General features: G+C 38.4%; 1 protein-coding gene across 1 annotated transcript; it reads right to left on the minus strand.

Annotated features, from left to right (window-relative positions):
* Positions 1-1,824: 1,824 nt before the first annotated feature.
* LOC121372514 lies at positions 1,825-27,686 on the minus strand. The gene is made up of 3 exons (XM_041498873.1): positions 27,531-27,686; positions 9,226-9,663; positions 1,825-5,170 (listed from the first exon to the last, which is right to left on the minus strand). Exons 1-3 carry the CDS (start codon positions 27,562-27,564, stop codon positions 4,947-4,949), a joined length of 696 nt encoding a protein of 231 aa, XP_041354807.1. The 5' UTR covers positions 27,565-27,686; the 3' UTR covers positions 1,825-4,946.
* Positions 27,687-27,903: the final 217 nt, after the last annotated feature.

Here is a 27,903-nt window from a genome sequence, read left to right on the forward strand (position 1 = left end):
ACACATTGAATTATTGATCATCTGCTATTGAATGTCGAACATTTGGTAATTTTAACAATTTGAGAGGAAACCCACAACGTTTTTCCACTAGTAGCAGGGAATCTTATATAATATGTACCATCCCACAGACAGTATAGCACATACCATGACTAATATATCAGTCGCGGTGCACTGGCTATAGCGAGTAATAGCCCAGCGGGAATCGATCCTAGACGGACCACACATCAGACGAGCGATTTACCACTACGCTATGTTCCGCCCATAGCTTTCAGATAAACATGGTTCTACAAACGACGCCACAAGAGAACATCAATAGAATAACATACTTTATTTAAAATAACGAGTGAAAAAAATACAATGTACGTGTTACAGCAGTTTGTACAAGATGTATGAGGCACTTGAATACCAGGTCATAAATATGTTACGTATACAATACTGGATAGTTTAATACAGTGCTTAAATCACATGAAAAAGTGCAATAGGCTAGCTATAATTAATGTGGTTACCGACTACTGCATATCACATTAATTAAATACATATACCATTTTTTTTGTGGATTTGTTTAATGACTGCTCTGAACCCTTTCGCTCCTAAATTGCTATTATATTCATTATGATGAGGTCATCTGCCTGAAAGGGTTAAATCAGGGGTAAGTTCAGTCTCTAACTGGGTTTTTTACGCTACACGATAAACCGAATGACCACTTCGATAACCAGTCAAAATAGTTCGCAAACGTTAGCGAAAAATGGCTGGCTGAACTTTTGCATGTTAGGCCTACAATTAGACTTTTTCTTCATGATGTCTATATCATATTAATTTCCCTCCCAGGAGCGGTTGCAGGGATTTTCAAGGGAGTTTAATTACAAGGGGGGGGGGGGGGGGGGGGGAGCCTACACTATACAGCCTAAATCTGTACATAGATTGATTACGCCTGTGGTGAAGGTTGTGTTTAAAAACGTGTACGTGTACGTATAGTGATTAAATTTGATGTTGGATGTCTTCAACTGCAATGCATAATGTGACATTTATACACGGTAAGCTTAACACTAAGGCGTAGTAAAATGAAGTCTATAGGCCTACTTGAAGCATCGCTGCTGTGAGTATATATATATATACTTAGTACAAGTTATTATACACTGTAGGCCTACTACTTAAAATATACCGTATTTTCTCTAATAAGCGCCGGGTCTGTGGCACTTTGCAACACAATAAACGCCGGGTAAGACAGCCGAAAACTGATTACTGTCTGGCATAATTAAAAATAAAAAACACAAACTTATTAAAAATGACGGATCCCTTTTTATCACTTCCTGTCTCAAAAACATAAAGGCTGGGTCTCCAATAAGCGCCAGTCTGCGACCGCTTTGAAATGAATAAGCGCCCGGCCGCTTATTAGAGGAAATACGGTAATTTTATTGCAACTGAGTATTGCAATTCCTTAACAATTTTAGTATTTGTACGTAGGTCTACGTTTCGTCGAGGCAGATGTAGAATTTTGAGAAAGGAGTTTAGCATCTATGCGTGCTTGCAGATACATATATATCGTATATGGGTTTCCAGTGAAAAAACATAAAAACTTAAAAAGAGACGGACCTTAGTTTTAAACACTAAGGCACATTTTGACTATTAGAGCCGTCTTTGATAACTGAAATCATTCTTTACTTAGATTTTTTTGTTTAGATTTATCCATTTCCGTACATTCGAAGTGTTTTTGGTCATCCTGGTGTTTTTAATATCACAAAATGCATTTTTTCATATATTTAAAACGCACGTACGTCTGTATCGGAGAAGAAACAGTTATGGAGTCGAGTTTTAGTCTATTTTTAGAGGGTATTTCACAAAGTCACAGACTCATGTTTAACTCAGTTGTAACTTTATCCAAATGTGTTACAGGTTTGTAGATTAACTAAACTTAGTGTGCATTTTCATGGGATGAAACTAGGTTCTGTCCCATTAAAGGTGCATTTCCTTTACTTGGCAGCTAAAGGGGGCCTTAAACCCACTACCCCCTTAGATCCACCACTGTTTAGTGAGTAACTTGGTCATGTTCCATTATATAAAAAAATACTGTCGCAATATAATCTTGATCGTAAAAATGGTGGTTAATCTTAAGACATGCAGTAGAACTTGGTAACATACATAGCATAAATAATAATATATTTACAATATAAATATAATATTATAATATATTGCACGACAGTATCACAGAAAATAACAATATTGTCATAGTAGGTCTATATGAAGTAAAATATTTGAATTTAACAAGAAATCAACAAACGTGACTATATACTATGCGAACAGTGATAAAACAATATTTACATTTAGTCTTAATTGTCTCAAAAGCAATAGTGACCCCCTCAACCAGCCCTAAAAAAAAGTATAAAACAAAACTCCTAAAACAACAACAAATAAGTTGGTGGTAACATTAGACTTAACTAACGCGCACACACACACACACACACACACACACACACACACACACACACACACACACTATACATGTATAATAATACAACTGATCAATCAGTGGATTCTAGCAATATAAAGTTATTTGCTAAGATATATTATAAGCAGAACTAATTTCTACAAAGATGCAGAATACGTGTTGTACCGTAAGACATACAAATATTCTTGCGCAATTTCAATAACTAACTGGGAAACGTCTTAATAGAAGAGCATGCACGCACACGTCGATAGTTATGTATTCCATTAAGCTCTCAGACGGGTTAAAAGTTTAGAAAAAGGAGCACCAAGCACCAATATTGTTAAAGGATGCCTGTCTACCTTTCTCTGTAGCCCTACTTCGTGTGTTCGTAAGTAACATTTAAAATAGATGAAAAAAAACAACCCCCAAAAACCAGAAGAAAAAAGGTTTGATAATTAGACTTAATGAGCCGAATTTACGAAGCTTAGTCGTGTTAAACGCATACATGTATAGCATAATCATTGTAAATATATGCAGTTACATGCGTGCAAGTCAAAATAACGCTTTGTAAATTCAGACCAATATGTTCTAGCGTATTTTACGTACATTTGTAATTTACAAATATTTGTTACCCCTTCTATAAGATAAGCCTATTTTCCAACCCCGTACGTAGGCCTATATAACGTTTGTGGTGATTTCGGATACAGTTTGATAATCTTAACTTGAATTTCCATTTGCATGTTTAATTAAACGAATTATACTATATTATATCATAATATTATATCATTATGTTATATCGTATATATTATATCATATATAGTTTGTTATAACAGGGTGCGTATACTTTCGCTGTAGAAACCTCTAAATCCATCTATGAACGTTTGCTATAAAGCAACAAAATAAATATTAATTCATACTGGAATGTTATTTTTACGTGAAATATTCTGAATTTTACAGAACAATGTGTAAATAACTTCTTTTTTTCCACATGAACAAAGTTAATAAATATCACAGACAAGCAAACATATCACAGAATTGTACGTTGACTACTACAAATGAATGCTAAAATCATACCTTGAATTATCCCCAGTCCACTTTATTCATTAAAAGAGTAATAAAAGATAAATAATTTATACCATTCTCGAATTTTTTTTTTTAAACGGATGAAGACAAGAAAATATTGTTTGTGTTTGTAGGAAAATGTTTGCACTTTGAGATATAATTTTTGTTTGTGTTATTATGGCTTTCGTATATAATGTAACAATCTTATGAATAAGAAGTTTGTGTATCGTTGATATAATCTTTAGCAGACAAATTATTGTGTTTATCACATGCTATTATTCAAATGAAAAACATATTTTAAGAATTTTATTCCTGTAGGTTAAATTTGTAGATTTTGTTTTACTAGTCAGTCTATAGATAAAAAAAAACGGGGGTGCGTTCAGGTAAATTGTTTACTGCGTACGTTTCCACGCGCGAATCTAGAGTGTTTAAAGGGGGATGACTCCTAACCTTTTACAAAGGCACATTGTAAACTGATGGTGAGCATGTTCCGTAATGTGAATGGTTAATTACATTGTTTTCCGGACATCAAATAGACTATAACACCTGCAAAGCTAACGACGTCATTAGAAAGTGATTTACTGACAAACTTAGGAGTAGGTGGGGTGGTTCTGGGGGTACGTGGGCTTTTACGTAAATCCACGCCTGGATTGTCATTTATACTTGAAAACGTAAATGTGTGGTGGTGAAAAGATCGAATGTGAACTGATTTGCATAGAGGCCAATCGAATCATTCATTCACTGTACAACCCAATGCTAAAATGATGGAAAAACTGATTCAAAATGTCCATACGACTATTAACACTTCAAACAAGAAAGAAAGAACAAAAACAAAACAAAACAACAACAACAAAAAAACAAATACAAATAATAAAAAAATAAAAAATAAAATAAATAAATCAAATTGCAAAAGCTAAAGGATAAGCCTGCACCCAACCATTTTGCATCTGTGTCGCGGCTTTCCGCTATCAACAGACCTGTTAAAGCTGCATTCTCTATTCCATAGTAGCGCTCAGCCACGTGACCCGTCTGAATATAAAACAAGGTTTTAATGTGACCTAGATTGTCAGTAAGGTTTATCCGATACTGGACATGGATTTTCGAAGATATCTTAGCGCTACGATATCGTAAAACCGTCGTAGACTGTGGTGTGTCTTATTGACGTCATAGCCTATGACGGTTAAATACGATATCCTAGCGTTAAGATAGCTTCGAAAATATGTAGCCAGAAAATAAAAAAAACCCCACACATCACGTGAAGAAATAAAAAGTTGATGATCCAGCTACTCTTAAACGCTTAAATCTCAATAAATACACAAGAAACCCCAGCTTTAACCATTACATTTGCTGCACAACCAATAATAATATAAAAAAAATCTTTCAGCAGCCATTTTGAATACGTCACGAACGTTTCGCTGTAAACTCGTTGCTGATTGGCTGAACGCACGCCCAGTCATCCTTAAGCCAGGTACGTTTTCTGTTTGAACTTCCGCTTCTTCTTAATGGGAACGAGGTTCTCTTCCATCGTCGGCAGTACGTCTGGTTTCGACCTCAGCTGTCGAACTCGTTTTTCTTTAATTCCGTAAGTGACGTTGCTGATCATCTCCATTGCCTGCTTTATCTGACTGTCCATCTTAGACACCTCCACGGCCACGCTCTTCTCCGCGCTCCAGGATCTGTCGCCTGCAATGACGTTCAAAAGAAAATTTTACCAGCTACAGTCTTCTTCAAATGTCGGGGTGGAATAGCCTAACTCTCGAAGAAGTAACGTTCCTTTAGCAGTGGGTTAAAAACAAAAACTAACAGAACAAAACCCCCCAAACAACCCAAACAAAACAACAAATAACCCTCAAACAACCCCCCCCCCCCAACAACCCAAACAACCCTTCCCCATAACCAACACCCCCCCCCCAACCCCTACCCCTCCCCACAAGCCACCCCAACAAAACTACTCATAAAACACCCAAACTATAATATAATATTTTCCTATCGTTCTGATCACTTCTTCTCTTTTGATCTACATTGTCGACCAACATAGTGCATTTCATAAGGCTCTTCCCCCCCCCCCCCCCCCCCCCCCCCCGGCGCTCAGATTCAGCCGACTACCATACACACATCGTGCTAAGTATTGCGTACAAAAATTAATTCCATAAATACAATATCAGTGGAGGCGGGCATCTTTATCACTTAACACAGAAGTGGCTATATACACAGTGACCGTGTATATAGCCTCGACTAATGAGTGCTGGCTATCTACATAGCGGTGATATACAAGTACAGCATGTTGTACTAAACCAAATATCTTCCGGCTGGGTCAAAGTTTAAGGTGCATCGAACTTTTGATAGAGAAGTTAACACCACAAGTCCTGAGTGTGTTGTTTGTGAAAAAAGAGATTCATCTGGGCAAAATATGTTTGCAATTTTATTTCATCTAGTACCACTGTGTTTGAAACATGCATGGGATACCTGTAAACAAAATGTACTCAAATTTTGTGCGAAACTAGGGTTGGTTTAAAAACATCTGGTTATACCGAAAATGAGATATGAAAGGTACCATTTTTTTCAGTTAATACTTTGAGGTAGGGATTGTAGTACTGATATTTATGGGTCATAGTTTGGTTGATATATTGCATATAGTGTTTTTAAACACAAACGTTAACATGGTCGCCTATGGGATTGTATTTGGTATAGTACAACCTACAATGTAAACTGTGCTGTCATCACACTCGATCTAAACTGGTTACATCTAGTGCATGGATTTGAATCATTAGCACCCATTATGTTCAGCAGAGCAGACCCTAATTATACCCATTTTCATACAAACCCAAAACCCAATTAGATTTTATATAATATATTTAATCATCTATTCTGTTGGAATACATTTAAAGTTAACATTTCCCACGACAATCAATTATAGATTTTGAAACGCGAGTAAAGTTTGTTTTGTTTAACGACACCACTAGAGTACATTAATTAATTAATCATCAGCTATTTTAGATGTCAAACATTTGGTAATTTTGACATAATAGTCTTAGAGAGGAAACATGCTACCTTTTCCCCCATTAGTAGCAAGTGATCTTTTATATGCCCCATCCCACAAACAGGATAGCACATACTACGGCATTTGATATACCAGTCGTAATGCACAGGCTGGAACGAGAAATAACCCAATGGGCCCACCGACGGGGATCGATCCTAGACTGACCGCGGATCAAGCTAGCGCTTTACAACGGGAGTAAGTCTAGTTAACCGTCTGTCGCTAACGTTTGCTACACTGGTTTTTACGCTATAGGGTGTATACTACCAAATCAAATCCCATAGACGACAATAGTAACATATGTGGCTAAAACTCCTACCTGCAACGTATCAACCGACATAAACGCCACGGACTATACCAAACAAAATCCCATAGGCGACCATGTTAACGTTTGTGCTTAAAAACACTATATGCAATATATCGACCAGACTATGACCTATAAATATCAGTACTACAACCCCTACCTTTCATGGCTCATTTTCGGTATAACCAGATGTTTCTACAACACCCCTAGTTTCGTACAAAATTTTAGTACTTTTTTTTTACAGGTACACCATACATGTTCCAAGCACAAGACTACTTGACACACTGGTACTAGATCAAATACAATTGCATACATTTTTAGCACAGATGAAGCTAATTTTTTTACAACCAACACACTCACATTTATAACCAATCTCAGAACTTGTGGTGTTAACTTCTCTATCAAAAGTTCGGTGCACCTCGAACTTTGACCCAGCCGGAAATTGGTTTAGGGCTACCATAGAGTCTGGACTCAACACTTTGAGTCTGAGACACTAATGTATACGTGTGACGTCATTAGAGATTGAGTTTGGATTCTAAAAGGTTTATAAACACGGGCCCAGTTTCTCCAGATTTTCAAAGCCATCTTAGCGCTAAGATATCGTAAAACTGTCATAAACTATAACGTCATTTCGTTTCATTTGAACTTATTTTCGTGCTTATATCCAATTAAGTTTCAAGCACGCTGTCCTTGGAACACACCTCAGCTATCTGGGCTGTCTGTCCAGGACAGTGAGTTAGGTGTTAGTTGGTTAGTTAGTGAGAGTGAGAGTGAGAGTGAGAGAGAGAGAGAGAGAGAGAGAGAGAGAGAGAGAGAGAGAGAGAGAGAGAGAGAGAGAGAGAGAGAGAGAGAGAGAGAGTGAGAGTGAGAGAGAGAGAGAGAGAGAGAGAGAGAGAGAGAGAGAGAGAGATATGGATGTAGTGGTCTTACACCTACCCATTTAGTCGTTAAAACAAGCTCTGAGTGAGAGCCAGTACCGGGCTGCGAACCCTGTACCTACCAGTCTTATGTCCGATGGCTTAATCACGACACCAACGAGACCGGTGCTACAACGTCACAACATCCCATGACATAGCCTACGACGGTTTTACGATATCGTAACACTAAGACTGGGGTTTCCACGACTACTCGAGTACTCGGGCACGGGCCGAGTCTAGCAAGACTCATCTTCATAAATCAAGGCTAATATTCGTTCCCTCGTATTCAGCCTTGATACATGTAGTCAAGATTACTGATATCCACTACTAGCGCCCTCTATTGGAAGAAAACTTGTAACACCGATTATGTCCCTTACACGATGACATCGCTGACCAATCACAGCATCGGTAACATGTGACAATCTTGAAAGCAATATAAAAAATTAACCGCCGAAACCTTTTTTTTTTTAACATATCGTGACAAACACGACACGTTTCCACGGACGCTGACGCTGCCATCTTTGTTTACAATAACAAGGGAATCTATAAGGAGCGTTGCGATTCGTTGCAATCAGATCTCATCGCATCCAATGAAATTTAAGCATTTTGTGGCACGATTTCTTGACGACATGTATCAAGGCTGAATACGAGGAACGAATATTAGCCTTGATTTATGAAGATGAACAAGACTCGAGTTCGCTCATACAAGTGATAATGTAGGACATTAACTTCAACAGTTAACTAATCAGCAATACAAGTTACACAATAATTATATGCTTATGCGCTAGTTTCTCCTTTTATTCTGACCGACCGTCCGTCCGTCCATCGGTCACAATACTGAACGTATCAACCGCTTTCTAAATGCAGTAAAATGGCATGGGTTTGGCATTCATGTTCAGCGCACCGGCCTCGGTGGCGTCGTGGTTAGGACATCGGTCTACAGGCTGGTAGGTACTGGGTTCGGATCCCAGTCGAGGCATGGGATTTTTAATCCAGATACCGACTCCAAACCCTGAATGAGTGCTCCGCAAGGCTCAATGGGTAGGTGTAAAACTACTTGCACCGACCAGTGATCCATAACTGGTTCAACAAAGGCCATGGTTTGTGCTATCCTGCCTGTAGGAAGCGCAAATAAAAGATATCTTGCTGCTAATCAGAAAGAGTAATCCATGTAGTGGCGACAGCGGGTTTCCTCTCAAACTCTGTGTGGTCCTTAACCATATGTCTGACGCCATATAACCGTAAATAAAATGTGTTGAGTGCGTCGTTAAATAAAACATTTCTTTCTTTCATGTTCAGCGCTGAAATTAAGATGCATAATGCTATTTTACTTTATTCCTTAATCTCATCATCATCTAGTATAAGTGTCGGGTACTCGGGTCCGAGTCGAATTTGACCCTCGAGTACTCGAGTCCAATTTGTGGACTCGTGGAGGCCCTAACTAAGACAGCTTAAAAAAAAATCTGGGTCCTAAACTCACCCGTCTTGGCGTCACGATAGCTGCCGACTGGCGCCTGTAGCGCGCTGAACATGAGCGACAATTCCTCATTCTTCAGCCCTGGGGTCAGCCGAGCCTTGTCCGCGCCGTCGTCGACCACCTCGAAGGCGGCGTTGTTTTCCGCGCGCATCTTGCGCACCTCCGTCTGCGTGGGACGTCCTCGTCGCCGCAGGTAACGTCGCAGTTTGGCCACGCAGTAGATGGCGGAACAGCCGCCGTAGATGATGATCATGGCTGGGAGAACCAGATACGTCGCCTTGTTGTAGTCACTGGCGAAGAAGCGCTCCAGGTCGCTGGAGTACGTCTTCTCCGTCGAGCCAGGCGGCGTCGTCGGTGTTGTTGTGGTCGTAGTTGTAGCAGTAGTAGTACTATTGCCTGTCGTACTACGGATGTTTATGACAGCGAGGAAAAGCACATAACCTGGAAACAATGAGTAAAGGAAAAGCTGTGAGAAGCTTTCAAAGTACATGGTGTGACCTTTATATTTAGGGATGGGGGGGGGGGGGGGGCGTATATGGTATGTGCTGTCCTGTCTGTGGGATGGTGCATATAAAATATCCCTTGCTACTAATGGAAAAATGTAGCGGGTTTTTCCCCTCTAACTGTCAAAATGTTTGACATTCAATAGCTGATGATTAATAAATCGACATGCTCTAGTAACGTCGTTAAACAAAAGAAACTTTAACTTTGTATTCAGGTGCAAACGACCACTGACGTAGCCAGGTAGAGAGGGCCATGCCACCAAGCACACCTCCCCACCCCAGCTATGACGCGGTTTATAGACAATGTGGGTGCTCACACCCCCCCCCCCCCCCCCCACACACACACACACACTCATCAATGCGAGCGTGAGAGTTGTAGAGGTTTAGATTAGTTCGAACCTACCGACTAAAATTGATTACTGATTTTAAAGCACTCAGTACATTTTATTTACGGTTATATGGCGTCGGACATATGGTTATGGACATATTGAGGGAGGAAACCCGCTGTCGCCACCCCATGGGCCACTCCCCTCTTTTATATGCACCATCCCATATACAGGAGCGAGAAATAGCCCAATGGGCCCACTGACGGGGATCGTTCCCGAACTGACCGCGCATCAAGCGAGCGTTTTACCACTGGGCTACATCTCACCCCTGGACTAACAGAGACTTTTTATCGATTGTAATTACATATCAAAATGTTTTTCTGCATATAATATTAGTGGCTGTATATTAAACGTGTTTCTGATTGTTCTAATATTTGTACTAGGTTAAATTTCATTTTATTTCCTAAAATATATATTTTTTTCGTGCGTACGAAATTATTTGAAGACAAAATCCAGCTTGGGCTTCTTACAAATACGAAGACGACCAGAAACACATTGAATACACAAACACTGATATTATAAAATAGAAAATATATTTAATATTTAAGTTTAATCGTAGAAATATGTTATTAGTCGGAAATATTTTAACAGATGTAAAACGCGTTATTTTAGAATTAATAAAAAAAACCCAGTGAATATTCTTGCCAAATAAGGACAGTCATTTGTTTCTTTTGCGTCAACTCCGATACTCCGGCTTGGAAGGGAAGTGACGTCACTTCCTGTAAACTACTCCGGTATGCACAGAGTAAACAAACGCAGAACAGGTACTTTATGTCAAACAACATAAATGCCCTAGTAATATTAAAAAGTATTTAAGTAAACATATTTCAATGTGCAATAACAGAACGAAATGTGGTTACGGTGTTTTCCACCGTCAGCAACAATCCAAAGGAAAAATGCATATAAGTTCTCGCAAAAAAATTCCTTTTCTTTTGAAGTACGCGATTGGTCAGTTCTGTGATTTTAGATTGGACAGGCTACTTAACCAATAGGATTACATAATTATTTACAGTAATAAACCATTTTAGGGGTAACGGGTTATTTGTTGAAGAAAGTTTTAATTTTCTTCAACAGTATGGCGACACGGATCCACTACATGCCAATAGCGTATGAAGCCTACATTTGTTTTTCCAATCATTAAACAGAGACTAATATTGGGATATGTAATGGCTCATCCCTTATTTCTTTATCTCAGTATTTTGAGTTCCAAATAGGAGTAATTAATGTGTCAAATCATCTATGTTTTAAACATTTCCTAGTGGGCATCCCCCTACCCCCCGAAAATCTCTAGCTCTTCGGAAAGGAAATGTTTTATTTAACGACGCACTCAGCACATTTTATTTACGGTTAAGGACCACACAGATATTGAGAGAGGAAACCCGCTGTCGCCACTTCATGAGCTACTCTTTTTGATTAGCAGCAAGGGATCTTTTATATTCACCATCCCACAGACAGGATAACACATACCACGGCCTTTGATATACCAGTCGTGGTGCACTGGCTGGAGCGAGAAATAGCCCAATGGGCCCACCGACGGGGATCGATCCCAGACCGACCGCGCATCAAGCGGATCTAGCTCTTCTCGACTTTCGAAAAGGATCAAAACGAATTGTGTATAGGCCCTTGGCTACATGCCTGAATAGTCGTAGTTTAAATCCTGCTGGGGTAACTTCAAACAAAGATTTTTTTTCCATTTTGTTTTTAAAGTAAAGTAAAGTTTGTTTTATTTAACGACGCCACTAGAGCACATTGATTTTTTATCTTATCATCGGCTATTGGACGTCAAACATATGGTCATTCTGACACTTTTTTTTTTAGAGGAAACCCGCTGTCGCCACATAGGCTACTCTTTTACGACAGGCAGCAAGGGATCTTTTATTTGCACTTCCCACAGGCAGGATAGCACAAACCATGGCCTTTGTTTAACCAGTTATGGATCACTGGTCGGTGCAAGTGGTTTGCACCTACCCATTGAGCCTTGCGGAGCACTCACTCAGGGTTTGGAGTCGGTATCTGGATTAAAAATCCCATGCCTCGACTGGGATCCGAACCCAGTACCTACCAGCCTGTAGACCGATGGCCTAACCACGACGCCACCGAGGCCGGTCCATTTTGTTTTTATGCCAATATGAGCTAGGTATCTACTCCAACATTACGTCTATGAACATGAAGGTAAGTTTTACAACTAGCGTTAGTTTTCTTCAATAAAACTCAATTCATAAAGAAAGAAAGAAAGAAAGAAAGAAAGAAAAAAACAAAACACACACTCCTCCCCCCACCCCCCCCCCCCCCCAAAAAAAAAAGAGAAAAAAAAAAGAAAGAAAAAGAAAAGAAAAAAGAAATCTGACTTAACTTGGGTTTTAAATTTCATTATTTAAAATTTTTTTGTAATCTTTTAAATCTTATCATCTCGTTTGTATGTTTAAAAGATCAGCGTTTTGACACGTTGCTATTGGAGACATAGACAACTGCTTTTGTTCATTCGTTAAAGGAAGTCGGGCACGATCCACTAATTATTAATGTTTTGGCATTCACGCAGACGAAGACACTTCATCCCCTGCAGAGCCCAATGATCTGTCACATCTACCGAAAACGTAGACGTGTTGGAGTCATCATGGTGTGGATACATTGATTATTGGTAATAGGCTGGCGACAATGAGATTACCTACGTAACAGTGCGCTGCAAAACATTGATCAGTGAATATTTAATGTAATTTTTTATATTTTTTTATATTACCTAAAGCCCTGTTCTCATGCCGTCGTTTACTTATGTGAGTATATATAAACCCGTAAGTAAATATACTCACGGTGAGTATATCTGTCATGAGAACGCATTTGCTTACGGGTTTATATTTACTCATGTATTTTATTTGCACGACCAGCAGAGGTCATGCAAAAGTATATTTGCGTATAACTAAATTTAGTAGATACGCAAATCTTGCCATGAGAACAGATTTGTTATTTGCTCATATGAGTAAAAAAACTAAATGCAGATTTCACACCCGTCCAGATTTTTCTTGCATTCCCTGAATGACCTTTTCAATGTGTGCATTTTAATTTTGCACTGTAAATTAGATTTATTGTATCCAAATTTGTTCATCTCACTAGACAGCATTTGATAAATTGAGACATTGTTTCTTTTTGGATCATCTAATTGGGTTTTTTACATCATTTTCCTGCCTCACATAGGAAATAGAATGTTTCTTTTGTCATACGAAAGTTTTCAATCCACTGATCATTATCAAATGTTGCCTTAACAATGTATTGCCACCAGTTACGAGATCGCTCTCTCATCCAAATTCTCTTTTCCTGAGTTAACCCCAAAAGAAGACTTGTACTTAAACAATACTGAACATCTCTCTTCTTCTTTGCAAGCAGTAAACTCTTCATGTCGGATCCTATTAACCAACTGATCTTTTGAACAAAACTGAGCTATGCTTATATCAAATTGTACCTGCTACAATTGCCACATGTGAACGCAAAGTAAATATACTTTTGCTCACGGGTCTATTTATAATCCATACGCAAATATACTTATATGAGTAAATTTCTGCATGAGAACAGGGCTTTAAGTCGCTTGTCGTCGCTTGTGTGTAAAACAAAAGAGAAGAAGAGGGAACCTAATTCCTGTATGGTTAGGCCTGATGCCACGTCAGTGAAAGGAATTACCACCGAATTTGTAACATATAGCAATTTTGTCATTTAATCTACCATGGTGGATCTACGTAGGGGACAGGCAGAACGAGATATGATTTGAGCGTGGTGTTACAGTCCGCTTGCTTCCAAATGGAACCGATGGAACGATACGCAACTGCATACTAAATAATGCTAAAACTCATTAGGGGCGACTATTGCGGTCAGTTTTACTATTGCAATAGTACTGCGATAGTTAAAATACTATTGCGATAGTATTGCAATAGTGATAGCACTACTGCAATAGTATTGCAATAGTATTGTGAATTCTTAAATCGCAGTAATATGAATAGTATTTCGCAAAACTATTTACCTCAGTAAGCATGCATGTGTGTGTGTGTGTGTGTGTGCTCTCTCTCTCTCTCTCTCTCCTCTCTCTCTCTCTCTCTCTCTCTCTCTCTCTCTCTCTGTGTGTGTGTGTGTGTGTGTGTGTTTATGTATGTATGTATGTATGTATGTATGTATGTATGTATGTATGTATGTATACTTGTATCACCCTTTGGTGTCGATCCCTTTGATGTTACCCGTGGTGTATCCCATAATTAGACCACGGGCAAGTCTAACCTAAATGTTAGCGATTGCTGAATGTATTTGTATGTATGTATTGATGTATGAATATCTATATATTGTATGCATATATATTTATGTATGTTGTGCGTGCGTATATACGTATATCTGTGTTTGTATGTATGTCTGTGTCTGTACTGTGTCATTATTTGTAACAATGTCACTAGGTAGTTCTGTCCCTGAGCAGGCCCCTGACTATCCAGAGACTGAACCCGGGACGGCCATGCTCGAAACCTTCGTGGTATATGAACATGTCACAATTATCCGCTCCGCTCCGCACTAGGTAGTGAAATCAAGCGTTGGCCATAGACCATATTTCACTATGCATACTATCGAAACTATCGATAGTTGAGCAAACAATTGCGATAGTTATCGATAGTTGAATTAACTATCGATGCATTGCTATTGAGGCACTGACTATCGCAATATATCGATAGTTCGATGTATTGTTACAGCACTAAAACTCATATGAAAACATTGTGCAGTTTTTAGCCCTTCATTCAAATTGTCTTGTTCAGAAGGCCGAGCGCTCGCAAACAATTTAACTGACACAATCGTCTTTCAACCGGCCTCGGTGGCGCAGTGGTTAAGTCATCGGACTACAGGCTGATAGGTACAGGATTCGCAGCCCGGTACCGGCTCCAACCCAATCGAGTTCTCAAGGGTTCAATGGGTAGGTGTAAGGCCACTACACCCTCTTCTATTTGACCCGAATCGTTCACTTTATTGCAAATCTATGAGACTTTGACCAGAGATGGATATGACCTAGACATTTCATAATCTGCTGGCAGACAAGCTCAATAATGCCCCTGGCGGCCATTTTGGACAAATCCAAGATGGCCGCCACTCGTAAGGCAGAATTCCATAACTGTTAAACTAAACATCATAGAATAATGTGTAATACATCCACTTTGGGGTTTTCAAGGTCGAGGAACTCGATTATGACATTATTTTTACGATTCAAGGTTAATGTCAAGGTCAAATCACCAATAGCATCAAGTTTTTGCTTAATCAGCAATATTGTCATCAAAACAAAGTGGATGTATTACTCATTAATATATGATGTTTAGTTTAACAGTTAAGGAATTCAGTCTTCCGGGTGGCGGCTATCTTGGATTTTCCCAAAATGGCCGCCAGGGGCATTATTGAGCTTGTCTGCCGGCAGATTATGAAATGTCTAGGTCATATCCAGCTATGATCAAAAGCTCAAAGATTTGCAATAAAGTGAACGATTTTTCAGCTAAGCCCCCCTACTACCACTAACCAACTAACAACTAACCCACTGTCCTGGTCAGACAGCCCAGATAGCTGAAGTGTGTGCCCAGGACAGCGTGCTTGAACCTTAATTGGAAATAAGCACGAAAATAAGTTGAAATTCAATTCAAGTTTGGGTTGGTGTTAAAAGGGAAGAGATAGTGTGTGTGTGTGTGTATGTGTGTGTGTATGTGTATGTGTGTGTGAGTGTGTGTGTGTATGTATGTGTGCGTGTGTGTGTGTGTATGTATGTGGTGTGCGTGTGTGTGTATGTGTGTGCGCGCGTGCGTGTGCGTGCGTGCGTGTATGTATGTATGTGTGTATGTGTGCGTGCGTGTGTGTGTGGTGTGTGCGTGTGTGTGTATGTGTGTGTGCGGTGAGTGCGTGTGTGTATGTGTGTGTGTGGTGTGTGTCGTGTGTGTGTGTGTGCGGTGAGTGCGTGTGTGTATGTGTGTGTGTGGTGTGTGTCGTGTGTGTGTGCGGTGAGTGCGTGTGTGTATGTGTGTGTGTGGTGTGTGTCGTGTGTGTGTGCGTCTGTGTGGGAGGGAGGAGTAACAGGGGTCCCGTGAACCCCTTTAGAGAAAATTAATTGTCACAAGCCTAGATATTTTCCATTTATGTTGCACAGTAGCTACATAATATTATATTGCATTTAAACAAATGCTGTGCGTTATTCAAAGCTCAACGAATTGAGCAAACACTTAAATTAGGAAACCCCTTAAAATTATGCTAAATGTACTTTTCTTCTTCTTTTATATTTCAGAACAAGTCATAGACTCGCGCCGATGTAGATGAAACGTTTCGTCTATTCTAAATGGTTAAATAATACATACAATGTATAAAACCCAAGATTCCAGCTTTAAGATACTATCACTTGGAGCTACATGATGACCAAAATATATAGAGGATATTTCATGTTTTTTGTCAAATATGATTTATGTCTCATTGAGTGAAGTTTGCAATCCTATCTGACGAGTCGCGCTTACGCGACAATTGCGATATGATTGCAAACTTCACGAGATAAGATATAAATCATATTTAACAAAAAACATGAAATTTTCCATTTATTATATAACTTTTGGCAATTTAACTTTATTTTTAAAATGCCAGCAGCAAAATAGTTCCGGCTTTCTTACAGTGACGATAACACTTTTTACAGTGACGATAACACATTTTAGAGTGAAATAGTGAAATTTTCATTCAAAAATGTGTTATCGTCATTGAGTGACTGATAACACTTTTATTTCACTGATATTTTAAGATATTTCACTAAATGTTAAATAATAAAAAGTTTTCTTGTGAAATGTAACGATTTTACCTTAAATTAAACACCGATATCCCACCCAAAAGTAAAAATACATGCCAATAATTTTATTTACTATTTTGTTTTAATATATTTTATTAAAACATCCAATAAGGATGACCGGCAGGTTAAGACCCCAGCTGGGCCCAGTTTCACAAAACATCGTAAGAGTAACTTTTATCTACGACTAAACCACAATTCTTATTACTATTATAATTCAACAAATATAAGTTTGAAGAACACATAATATTTCATTTTCTTTTGTCCTTAAAATACTCCAGCTTCCGTAATGATGTAATTTTCTGCGTGAAATAAGACGCCAAACACGTCCCTTTTTTAAAAATACTTTTGGCGTTAATATTAAAAATGTCAAAATTGGCCCTATTTGTTAGGTTATCCCTGTTCCGAGTCAGACCCCCGATCCTATCGGAGGCCGGACTCGGGATAGGCGTGTTCGAAACCCTAGTGGTATATGGACACGTTAAACCAGTTACTAAGCTAAACACGTGTAAACGCACGACCGGCATAACTGCAGTTAGCAGACGTAAACCTACGATATTTAATGAAATGGGCCCCTAGCTACTATTTTTAGCGCATAATATGTTTTTATGTCTTTAATTTTTGCATCATCAATCCTACCGGTGACTGACTGCGGATTATAATTACTGTACACAGTTCTGCGCTACTTGTATTCCCTGTCAGGGGCGGATCCAGTGGGAGGGTGTTGGAGGGATGCATTCCAACCAGTGCACCACGACTGGTATATCAAAGGCAGTGGTATGTACTACCCTGTCTGTGGGATGGTGCATATAAAGATCCCTTGTTGCTAATCGAAAAGAGTAGCCCTTGAAGTGGCGACAGCGGGTTTCCTCTCTCAATATATGTATGGTCCTTAACCATATGTCTGACGCCATATAACCGTAAATAAAATGTGTTGAGTGCGTCGTTAAATAAAACATTTCTTTCTTTCTTTTCCAATGGTATTTTGCCTTTTCCCGTATCCGTTACCAAGAAAACGTTAATATTCGTTTGACATGACGTCAACAATGCTTTGACGTTTTATTTTAATATGCCTATTGATGTCAAAGCGATACTACGCACATTCGTCTGAATATAATTTTACTTCAGAAATGTGCGCAATGATCGCTGTTTGACATTTATAATCATATTTATTTTAAATGTGTATAAATATAAAATATATTTGCATGGATCTAATACCATCGAATGATGACATCTAACTACTGTGCTGTTCCAATATTTCGATCAAAGTTTGAGTGGATATGTCAATAGAAGTAAGTGATTGATTGATTATTTGTTTGTTTGTTTAATTGTTTCTTTATCAGGACCCATGGATGCGTAGGTGGAGTGCGTACATATCCGCGTAGATAGTATTTTATATTGGGGGGGGGGGGGGGGGGGGGGGGGGGGGGGGGGGGGGGGGGGGGGGGGGGGGGGGGGGGGGGGGGAGGAACCTGGCAGCCAGATGGGACTTTTTTGACTGAACCCGGAAATTTGTACATACATGTAGGTTTTTTCTTGTGTAACCAAAGGTATTCCTGGACATCATTGAGGGTTTTCAGAAATTCAATATGGCGTCCAAGATGGGCGTTATTTCATGTTTTCGGTTATAACTTCCACCATATGAGTCGAAGGAGTCCAATTTAATCATTTACTAGAATGGTCTAAAATTACTAGACATTGCCGCATATTTTTGCTTTAAATATAACTTGCTTTACAGTAAACCTAGGATAATACTTTTAAGTTTAGTCACGTTTTGCGGGTTCAGAAATCAATTTACTATATCAGTGTGGAATTACATCACAGGAATGTTAAGATGGCCGCCAATATTACCATAATTTATGTTCATAATATAACGTGTTTTGCCAGAAAAAATCTAGCATAATTCTTTGTTTTGTGTGTCTAAGATTTTGGGGTTAAATTATTTACTAGATTGGTCTGGGATTACATCACCAAACAATAAACCTGGAATAATACCATTTTTGTCTTATCATAGATCTTAGAGTTTAAGGTATTCATATAAATGGTATAGACTGTTGATAAGGATTAAGATGACCCGAAATTCAATATGGTGGCCAAAACAGTCAATGCATGAATCGAAAACATTCCATTAAAAAAAAAAAAAAAAAAAAAAACCCAACCCCCCAAAAAAACAACAACAACCCACCCTCCATTGACAAAATGTAGTAGTTCATAAACATATTCTGAATGCAATTGGATTTCACTCATTGATGTATATTGAGATGTATTCAAAATTAATTTATATTGAGATTTGTAGTATAAAATCTTAAGAGATCGAGATAGTATGGTTTTGAAATACAAATTGTTTATATGGAGTTTTGCAGTTTTGCATTTTTACATTAAGTTATACGCCAATACACACCAATGTCCTTTTTACTATGGAAACATGGGAGGGTGTGTGTTACACAACAGACTGGTTTGTTAGGGGTGGGTATGAGAGTGCCACTGGCGTAGCCAGGATTTTATATTGGGGGGGGGGGGGGGGGAGCAACCCATATTGGGATGGGGGTGCAATCCACATTATGTATGTATGTATGTATGATTTTATAAAATGTAATACAATAAAAAAAAAGTGATGGGGGCATAGACCCCGTGCGCCCCCCCCCCCCCCCCCCCCCCCGCTATTGGACAGTGGACACGTTTAACATCTTCCTGATTAGAAATGAATGAAATAGCCATCTGAAGACAGGACTAGACCACTGCACCTTTAACAGATAAATAATACATGTATGTAACATGAAAAAAGGGTTTGTATTTATTTGAAAACATAACAATCACTCAAGTTACACCGGCCTCGGTGGCGTCGTGGTTAGGCCATCGGTCAACAGGCTGGTAGGTACTGGGTTCGGATCCCAGTCGAGGCATGGACTTTTTAATCCAGATACCGACTCCAAACCCTGAATGAGTGCTCCGCAAGGCTCAATGGGTAGGTGTAACCCACTTGCACCGACCAGTGATCCATAACTGGTTCAACAAAGGCCATGGTTTGTGCTATCCTGCCTGTGGGAAACGCAAATAAACGATCCCTTGCTGCTAATCGGAAAGAGTAGCTCATGAAGTGGCGACAGCGGGTTTCCTCTCAAAATCTGTGTGGTCCTTAACCATATGTCTGACGCCATATAACCGTAAATAAAATGTGTTGAGTGCGTCGTTAAATAAAACATTTCTTTCTTTCACTAAAGTTACAATGGAAATGGTTTATTTAACGATGCATTCAACACATTTTATTTACGAAAGTTACAATGATGCACAGGACCTTTGTTCCCAACTACCTGTCAGAGAAAGTCTGGCTACACTACAGGACCAGTTTGTGATAATGCCCACTGACAAAGCAATCAAATGACATAACCATCATAATAAGCACTATTATATTAATTGTCTACTTAACGAACTTGTGGTTGACAGTTCGAGTAGTGCTACACATAAGCCACTATGCTATATGAAGAAGAAATGGGCAAAAACATGAATCTGTCCATCGCACATTTGGCTTGAACTTAAAATCCGAAGACATGTGCATTCCTCTTCTTTTCTGAATTGGATTCCAAAACTTTATAAGAATCCGTACACGGAGAAATACATTGCGGTGTCCAGCAAATGCACCACCAAATTCTTGTCTCAAAGACTGACCATTATCCGTTACCACTACCAAGGATGGACTTTCTAGGTATTGTCAAAAAGTCTTCGAGACAAGTGGTATCACTTGTGGATGCTCAGGAATTCTAAAGATGTAGTTAAACCATTCAGTCTCATTCCAGATCAAGAGCACAATGATTCATTAATCATCGGCTGTTGGATGTCAAACATTTGGCAATTTTGACATATAGTCTTAGATAGGAAACCAGCTACATTTTGCCATTAGTAACAAGGGATCTTTTATATGCACCATCCCACATGCTATGGCCTTTGATATACCTTTCGTGGTGCACTGGCGTGAATCGATCCCAGACTGACCGCGCATCAAGCGAGCGCTTTACCACAGAACTACATCCCGCCCCAATTCAAATCAAAGTTGACTAATGGTAAACATTTTATTTTTCAAATCATACACAGCAATCCCCCCCCCCCCCCCCCCCCCCCCCCCCCCCCCCCCCCCCCCGACAAACTTAAAGAAAATCTTCATTCCTTAATCAACGAGGCATTTGTTACAAAGAACGGTGAACTAAGATATAGATTCATAACTATCTTCCATGGATCGGGACAACACGTAAAGTCTGAGAGTGAATCGAGACTAAAGTATACTTAAAGTTTCAGTGAAACGAACATGTGATATGCTGGACTTCCTCAGTGATAACATGTGTCAAATTTGAGGATATGACGTATTGTGACGGTACATGCTCTTAATTTTGTTTTCGCCTGTGGCGATATTAATTATTTTAGACGGCCGTGTGCAGTTCCAAATGGCACTTAAGCCCAGATGGGCAACTTGTTACGTGATACCTTTGCGCGACGGTTATCGAGCTTTTCTAATACACACCCAGCGCATGTGTGGAGGCCATGTGGCTAGTAGTTACGTAATATCTCCGGTAGTGCTGTTTATGGCCAGGGGATTGCTCGCCGAATGGCGACAGCCAGTCTGACGATCAGAGAAAAATATGCCGGCGTGGTGGTTGTGGAAAATCCCCATGATACGTGAGGTACCGCCATGTACCCCTAGGCGATATTCGCTGTCTCTGAGAGTTTTGAATAAATAGCTAGGGTTTTAGAGAGATCGGGGAGAAACATTTGAACGATCTATATTAGTTCAGACGGGACTTTGGTAAATATGTTTTTTCTGCTCTGTGTATAACCTTGATGTGATTGATGTGACTTTAAATATTTTAATACTGTATTATACCAATATTATTTAGACGGTGCTGCCGGTCATCTGACGCAGTATTCTGTAGGCTGATCCGTTCTGATATATATATATATATATATATATATATATATATATATATATATATATATATATATATATATATATATATATATATATATATATATATATATATATAAAGCTTAGCCAGTCATCCTAGAGGACCTAGGTAAACTGTAGGTTATTGTCTTTATTGTGATAGGTACCAGTATTAATTCTGTATTACAAGGTTATTGAATGAGTAGTTAGGGTTAATTAAAAATTAACCAGTTAGGAATAGTGTTGTAATTCCTTTATTAATTAAGTTCCCCTGGAAGCGTTTCTCCATTATCGCACGTGTGTGTGTTAGCGTTTCTCAATTATTACACGTGTGGGTGTTGTGTCACGGTGAAGTGATTAGCATATTGTGTAAACTAGACACCTAGAGATTAACTAATTAAGTGATCAGTTCTGGGTTGTTATTATTGTTGTTATTAATTAACTACTGCGGCAGTACATTTGTCAGCGTAGGTTAATACAGATTCCAAAGTGTATTGTGTTTTTGTTGTGTTTTCTAGTGAACTAAACGTGCTATATTACATATACTTTATATAAGATCTTATCTCTGATCATACCTAGACGAGCCACATTAGGGTATAACCGCCCGTTACAGAGACATCTAATAGATATACAGTTAGGAGAGATATTTGGACAATCGTGTTTTATTCAGTTACGGGTATTATAGAATCCCCGTGACACGTATATACAGGAAGTAGGAATCCCCATGGGCACCAACTGTGCTCCAGTACTCGCCGATTTGTTTATTTATGCATATGAAGAAGAATTTCTGACTAATCGGGTTAAATCATAACAAAGGAATTTGGCTAAATCTTATATCATACAATAATAGCAGGATTACAGATTACCTTCCATAGATTTACCCACAAGATTTAGAAATTAAAGAAACACCCGAAGGTATCAACTAAGTTTTATTCCTCGATATACGCTTAGAGATTCAAAGCAACAAACTAAGCTGTATGACAAAAGGAATGACTTCAATTTTCCAATTGTCAACTGTTTTGTATGTCTAGCAATATACCTTCTGCTCCAGCTTTTGGTGTCTACATATCACAACTTGTAACATACGTTAGGACATGTTCATTGTATGCAGATTTCAAACAACACAATATCATTCTGCCAAAGGAGTTGTTTCATCAGTTATGGTGTCCATGGACTCCGGGTGACATTTAAAAGGTTTTATGGTGCGTATTTGGAGGCTATATAGAGGATACTCCCCGAGTGTCTTGTGATGTCATAATTCATCAGCACGAGTTGATAAAAGTATGAAATCCGAGGCTAGCCGAGGATTTTTTATATACTTTTATCAACGAGTGCTGATAAATTATATTACACAAGGGGGTACTCTTTTTATCACCCATTAGCATTCTTTTCATTTGCGATAATTGTAAACAATGTCAGTAATGTGGGTTGAATGTCACAATATTTGGCAGCGATAACAGAACGACAGTGACGTGACGTGACGTCACTAATGATAGGTTTAGTGCTGAAACATACACAGTGACGTAACAAAAGACGCGATATCTCCTAGTATCAAGTTCAAGTTCTTTTATTGCTTTAAGTTGTTCAACTTATCAGCATTATAACAATGAACAAACATTAATATATACAATAGTGCGGAATATCGCGGAATATCGTAGTAGAATATCGCAGGAGATATAGCAAATTATAGTGCCAGCGATATCTCCTACAAAAAACCTTTAATGGATGACACAATATATTATCTACTATATAAGATGCACCATTGACCAAAATGATGGATGACGTCGACGTTATTTTATATTCTGTCATGTCTTAGTGAAACTATCGCACATTGGTTTTCATCGTTTTGGGTAAAGTGGCGGACTAGCTATTAGGGATAATTCTCTTTATCACACTAGCTATTAGTCATTCACTTACTAGCTATTACATTATCTGTTAGTGATAACTATTTTAACACTAGCTATTAGCGATCACTAGCTATCACGCTAAATATTAGATACATCTAGCTATTACACTAGCCATTGGCGATAACTAGCTATGACACTATTAGCGATACATCTGTTTATTACATTAACTATTGGCGATAACTGGCTATTACATTAACTATTAAGTGATAACACTAGCTACTAGCGATTACTATTACACTAGCTATTAGCGACAACTCTATTACACTAGCATATTCACTATACCTCTAGTTATTGCGATAAATCTAGATATAGCACTTGGTTTTAGCGATAACTACCTATTACATTAACTATAAGCGATAACACTTGTTATTACACTAGCTGCTAGCACTTGGTTTTAGCGATAACTACCTATTACATTAACTATAAGCGATAACACTTGTTATTACACTAGCTGCTAGCGATATCTATCTATTACATTAGCCTATTAGCGATAACTAGTTATTAGCGGTAACTCTAGCTATTAGCATTATTGGCTATTAGGTAAAGTGGCGGACTAGCTATTAGCGATAACTATTTATTACACACGCTATTAGTCATTCACTAACTAGCTATTACATTATCTGTCAGTGATAAATATTTTAACACTAGCTATTAGCGATTACTAGCTATCACACTAACTATTAGCGATAAATCTAGCTATTACACTAGCTATTGGCGATAACTGGCTATTGCATTAACTGTTAAGTGATAACACTAGCTATTAGCGATAAATCTAGCTATTTCACTAGCTATTAGCGACAACTCTATTACACTAGCATATTCACTATACCTCTCGTTATTGCGATAACTAGATATTGCACTTGTTTTTAGCGATGACTATTACATTAACTATTATCGATAATAATGGCTATTACATTAGCTACTAGCGATAGCTATCTATTGCATTAATCTATTGGCGATAGCTATCTATTACATTAGTCTATTAGCGATAGCTATCTATTACATTAGTCTATTAGCGATAACTATTTCACTAGCTATTAGCGACAACACTATTACACTAGCATATTCACTATACCTCTAGTTATTGCGATAACTAGATATTGCACTTGTTTTTAGCGATGGCTATTACATTAACTATTATCGATAACAATGGCTATTACATTAGCTACTAGCGATAGCTATCTATTACATTAGTCTATTAGCGATAGCTATCTATTACATTAGTCTATTAGCGATAGCTATCTATTACATTAGTCAATTAGCGATAGCTATCTATTACATTAGTCTATTAGCGATAGCTATCTATTACATTAGTCTATTAGCGATATCTATCTATTACATTAGCTACTAGCGATAGCTATCTATTACATTAGTCTATTAGCGATAGCTATCTATTACATTAGCTACTAGCGATAGCTATCTATTACATTAGTCTATTAGCGATAGCTATCTATTACATTAGTCTATTAGCGATAGCTATCTATTACATTAGTCTATTAGCGATAGCTATCTATTACATTAACTATTAGCGATAGCTATCTATTACATTAGTCTATTAGCGATAGCTATCCTTTACATTAACTATTAGCGATAGCTATCTATTACATTAGTCTATTAGCGATAGCTATCTATTACATTAGTCTGTTAGCGATAGCTATCTATTGATTAGTCTATTAGCGATAGCTATCTATTACATTAGCTACTAGCGATAGCTATCTATTACATTAGTCTATTAGCGATAGCTATCAATTACATTAGCTACTAGCGATAGCTATCTATTACATTAGCTACTAGCGATATCTATCTATTACAGTAGTCTATTAGCGATAGCTATCTATTACATTAGCTACTAGCGATAGCTATCTATTACATTAGTCTAATAACGATAACGTCAGCTATTACACTATTATATTAGCGATACCTAGTCATTAGCGGTAAGTCTAGCTATTAGCATACTTGGCTATTAGCGACAACTCTAGCTATCACACTAGCGATGACTCTAGCTTTTACACTAGCTATTGGTGATAACTAACTATTACAATAACCAATAGCGATGACTCTAGCTATTACGTATATCCTAGCTGTTAGCGACACGACTCGCTTTTACACTTAGCGATGACTATTAAAATGGTTATTAACGATAACTGTAGAAAAGATAGTTAAAAAATCCCGAACATGATTTATATATAATCTCCAACAGAAACATTCGATCTGCCCCCCAATAAATAACTAAATCCGTTGTATGCATGCGTTAGACATCGGATTTACGGGGCACTTCAATATGCGAGGATGGAGTGGGGCTGCCTTGGATCTTCGCCTGTGATTTGAAAATGATTACTGCCAACTATAAGTTCCTTTATCACAGTCGAGCTAAAACAAAAGACTATGTGTGTCTAGTGAAGAGGGAGGGGAGGGGTTGTTATTTGTTTTTAATGACACAGCTAGAGCACGTTACTTTATTAATCGATGACTATTGATAGTTGTGATTAGTAGCAAGGAGGACCGACCTCGGTGGCGTCGTAGGCCATCGGTCTACAGGCTGGTAGGCACTGGGTTCGGATCCCAGTCGAGGCATGGGATTTTTAATCCAGATACCGACTCCTAACCCTGAGTGAGTGCTCCGCAAGGCTCAATGGGTAGGTGTAAACCACTTGCACCGACCAGTGATCCATAACTGGTTCAACAAAGGCCATGGTTTGTGCTATCCTGCCTGTGGGAAACGCAAATAAAAGATCCCTTGCTGCTAATCGAAAGAGTAGCCCATGTAGTGGCGACAGCGGGTTTCATCTCAAAATCTGTGTGGTCCTTCACCATATGTCTGACGCCATATAACCGTAAATAAAATGTGTTGAGTGCGTCGTTAAATAAAACATTTCTTTCTTTACTAGCAAGGTATCCACTGGCTACCCACCCAGATTGAGTTTATGGACGACTCAGTGAGGTGTAAGACCATTACATCGTCTGCTTTATCATTAACAACTAAATGTCATCTGAATACCAAAAAAAAAAAGAAAGAAAGAGGGAAAGAAATGAAGCTACAAAGAGAAAGAAAGAGAGATTATACGTGACATGTACACAAAATCATAAAAAATGTTAGCAATAATTTTCAGCATTGATTTAGACAGTGCCCGAAACACATAGTTAACAAAGAAACTGTTATATTAATTAAAACATACACGTGAAAACGGACATGAAGAAGAAGAAAAATTGAAGATATTGGAGGAGGAGAAGAAGAAGAAGAAAAATGTTAAAAGAGGAAAAGAAGGAGAAAAGGAATAGGAGAGAAAAAGGAGACGAAGAGGAGGAGAGAAAGAAGATTAAAGAAGGAGGAAGAGGAATTGAGAGAAAATAATTAAAAGAAAGAAAACTTTAAATATAAAAAAATAGACCAACCCTCCACCCCCAACCCCCCTAAAACAAATAACCCTGTAGTTTCAGTTTGGCGTCACAAGTGATGAAGACGAAGAGGCAGATAAACAGGAATCATGAAAAAAGGAGAAAAAGAAGAAAGTAAGAACACACGAAACAGAAACAATGAGGGTGGGATTATTACAATTGCCTGTATTGTAAATTTTGCTTATACAAAACTAAACGAAGACTTTCAGACAGACATACAGAAACGGAGACACAAACACACACACTAACACACACTCACACACTAACACACACACACACACACACACACACACACACACACACACACACACACACACACACACACCTTTGATAAAATATAAAACAATATATTAAATTAAAACTTACATGTTGCTAACTTGAACATCTTTTTGCGCACCATTTTGATTTAGTTCTGTTCTTCACTGTATCCCGCTTGGCCACACGCACTGCGTCATTGTTCACGCATCGCCGCACAGTCACGTGGTCTACTTTCACAGTTGGAGCGGCGTCCTTTTTTTTTTTTTTAATATTAATAATTCAACACCTGTCAGATGACTTGTTGTATACCAACATAATGTTTTCATTTAACTATAACACATTTCTTTGAATTCAGGTTTTTTTTGTGTCTCGTCGCGGCTGGCTGAATGAACTAATCATATATTGATAACTAATAGCAACATATCAGTTGTTATCCACCGATGGCTGTCCATGCCTTATAATATTTATATGGATGGTATGT

This window comes from Gigantopelta aegis, chromosome 1 (assembly GCF_016097555.1).
Source record: "Gigantopelta aegis isolate Gae_Host chromosome 1, Gae_host_genome, whole genome shotgun sequence".
NCBI lineage: Eukaryota > Metazoa > Mollusca > Gastropoda > Neomphalida > Peltospiridae > Gigantopelta > Gigantopelta aegis.

What these genes read in the sequence shown, in the direction of transcription:
- LOC121372514 (XM_041498873.1), bottom strand. Translation starts at nt 27,564, where the DNA reads ATGGTGCGCAAAAAGATGTTCAAGTTAGCAACAT. An exon ending in GATGTTCAAGTTAGCAACAT is followed by an intron (nt 9,664 to 27,530) that starts GTAAGTTTTAAT and finishes CATTGTTTCCAG; the next exon opens with GTTATGTGCTTTTCCTCGCT. An exon ending in CTATCGTGACGCCAAGACGG is followed by an intron (nt 5,171 to 9,225) that starts GTGAGTTTAGGA and finishes ACGTCATTGCAG; the next exon opens with GCGACAGATCCTGGAGCGCG.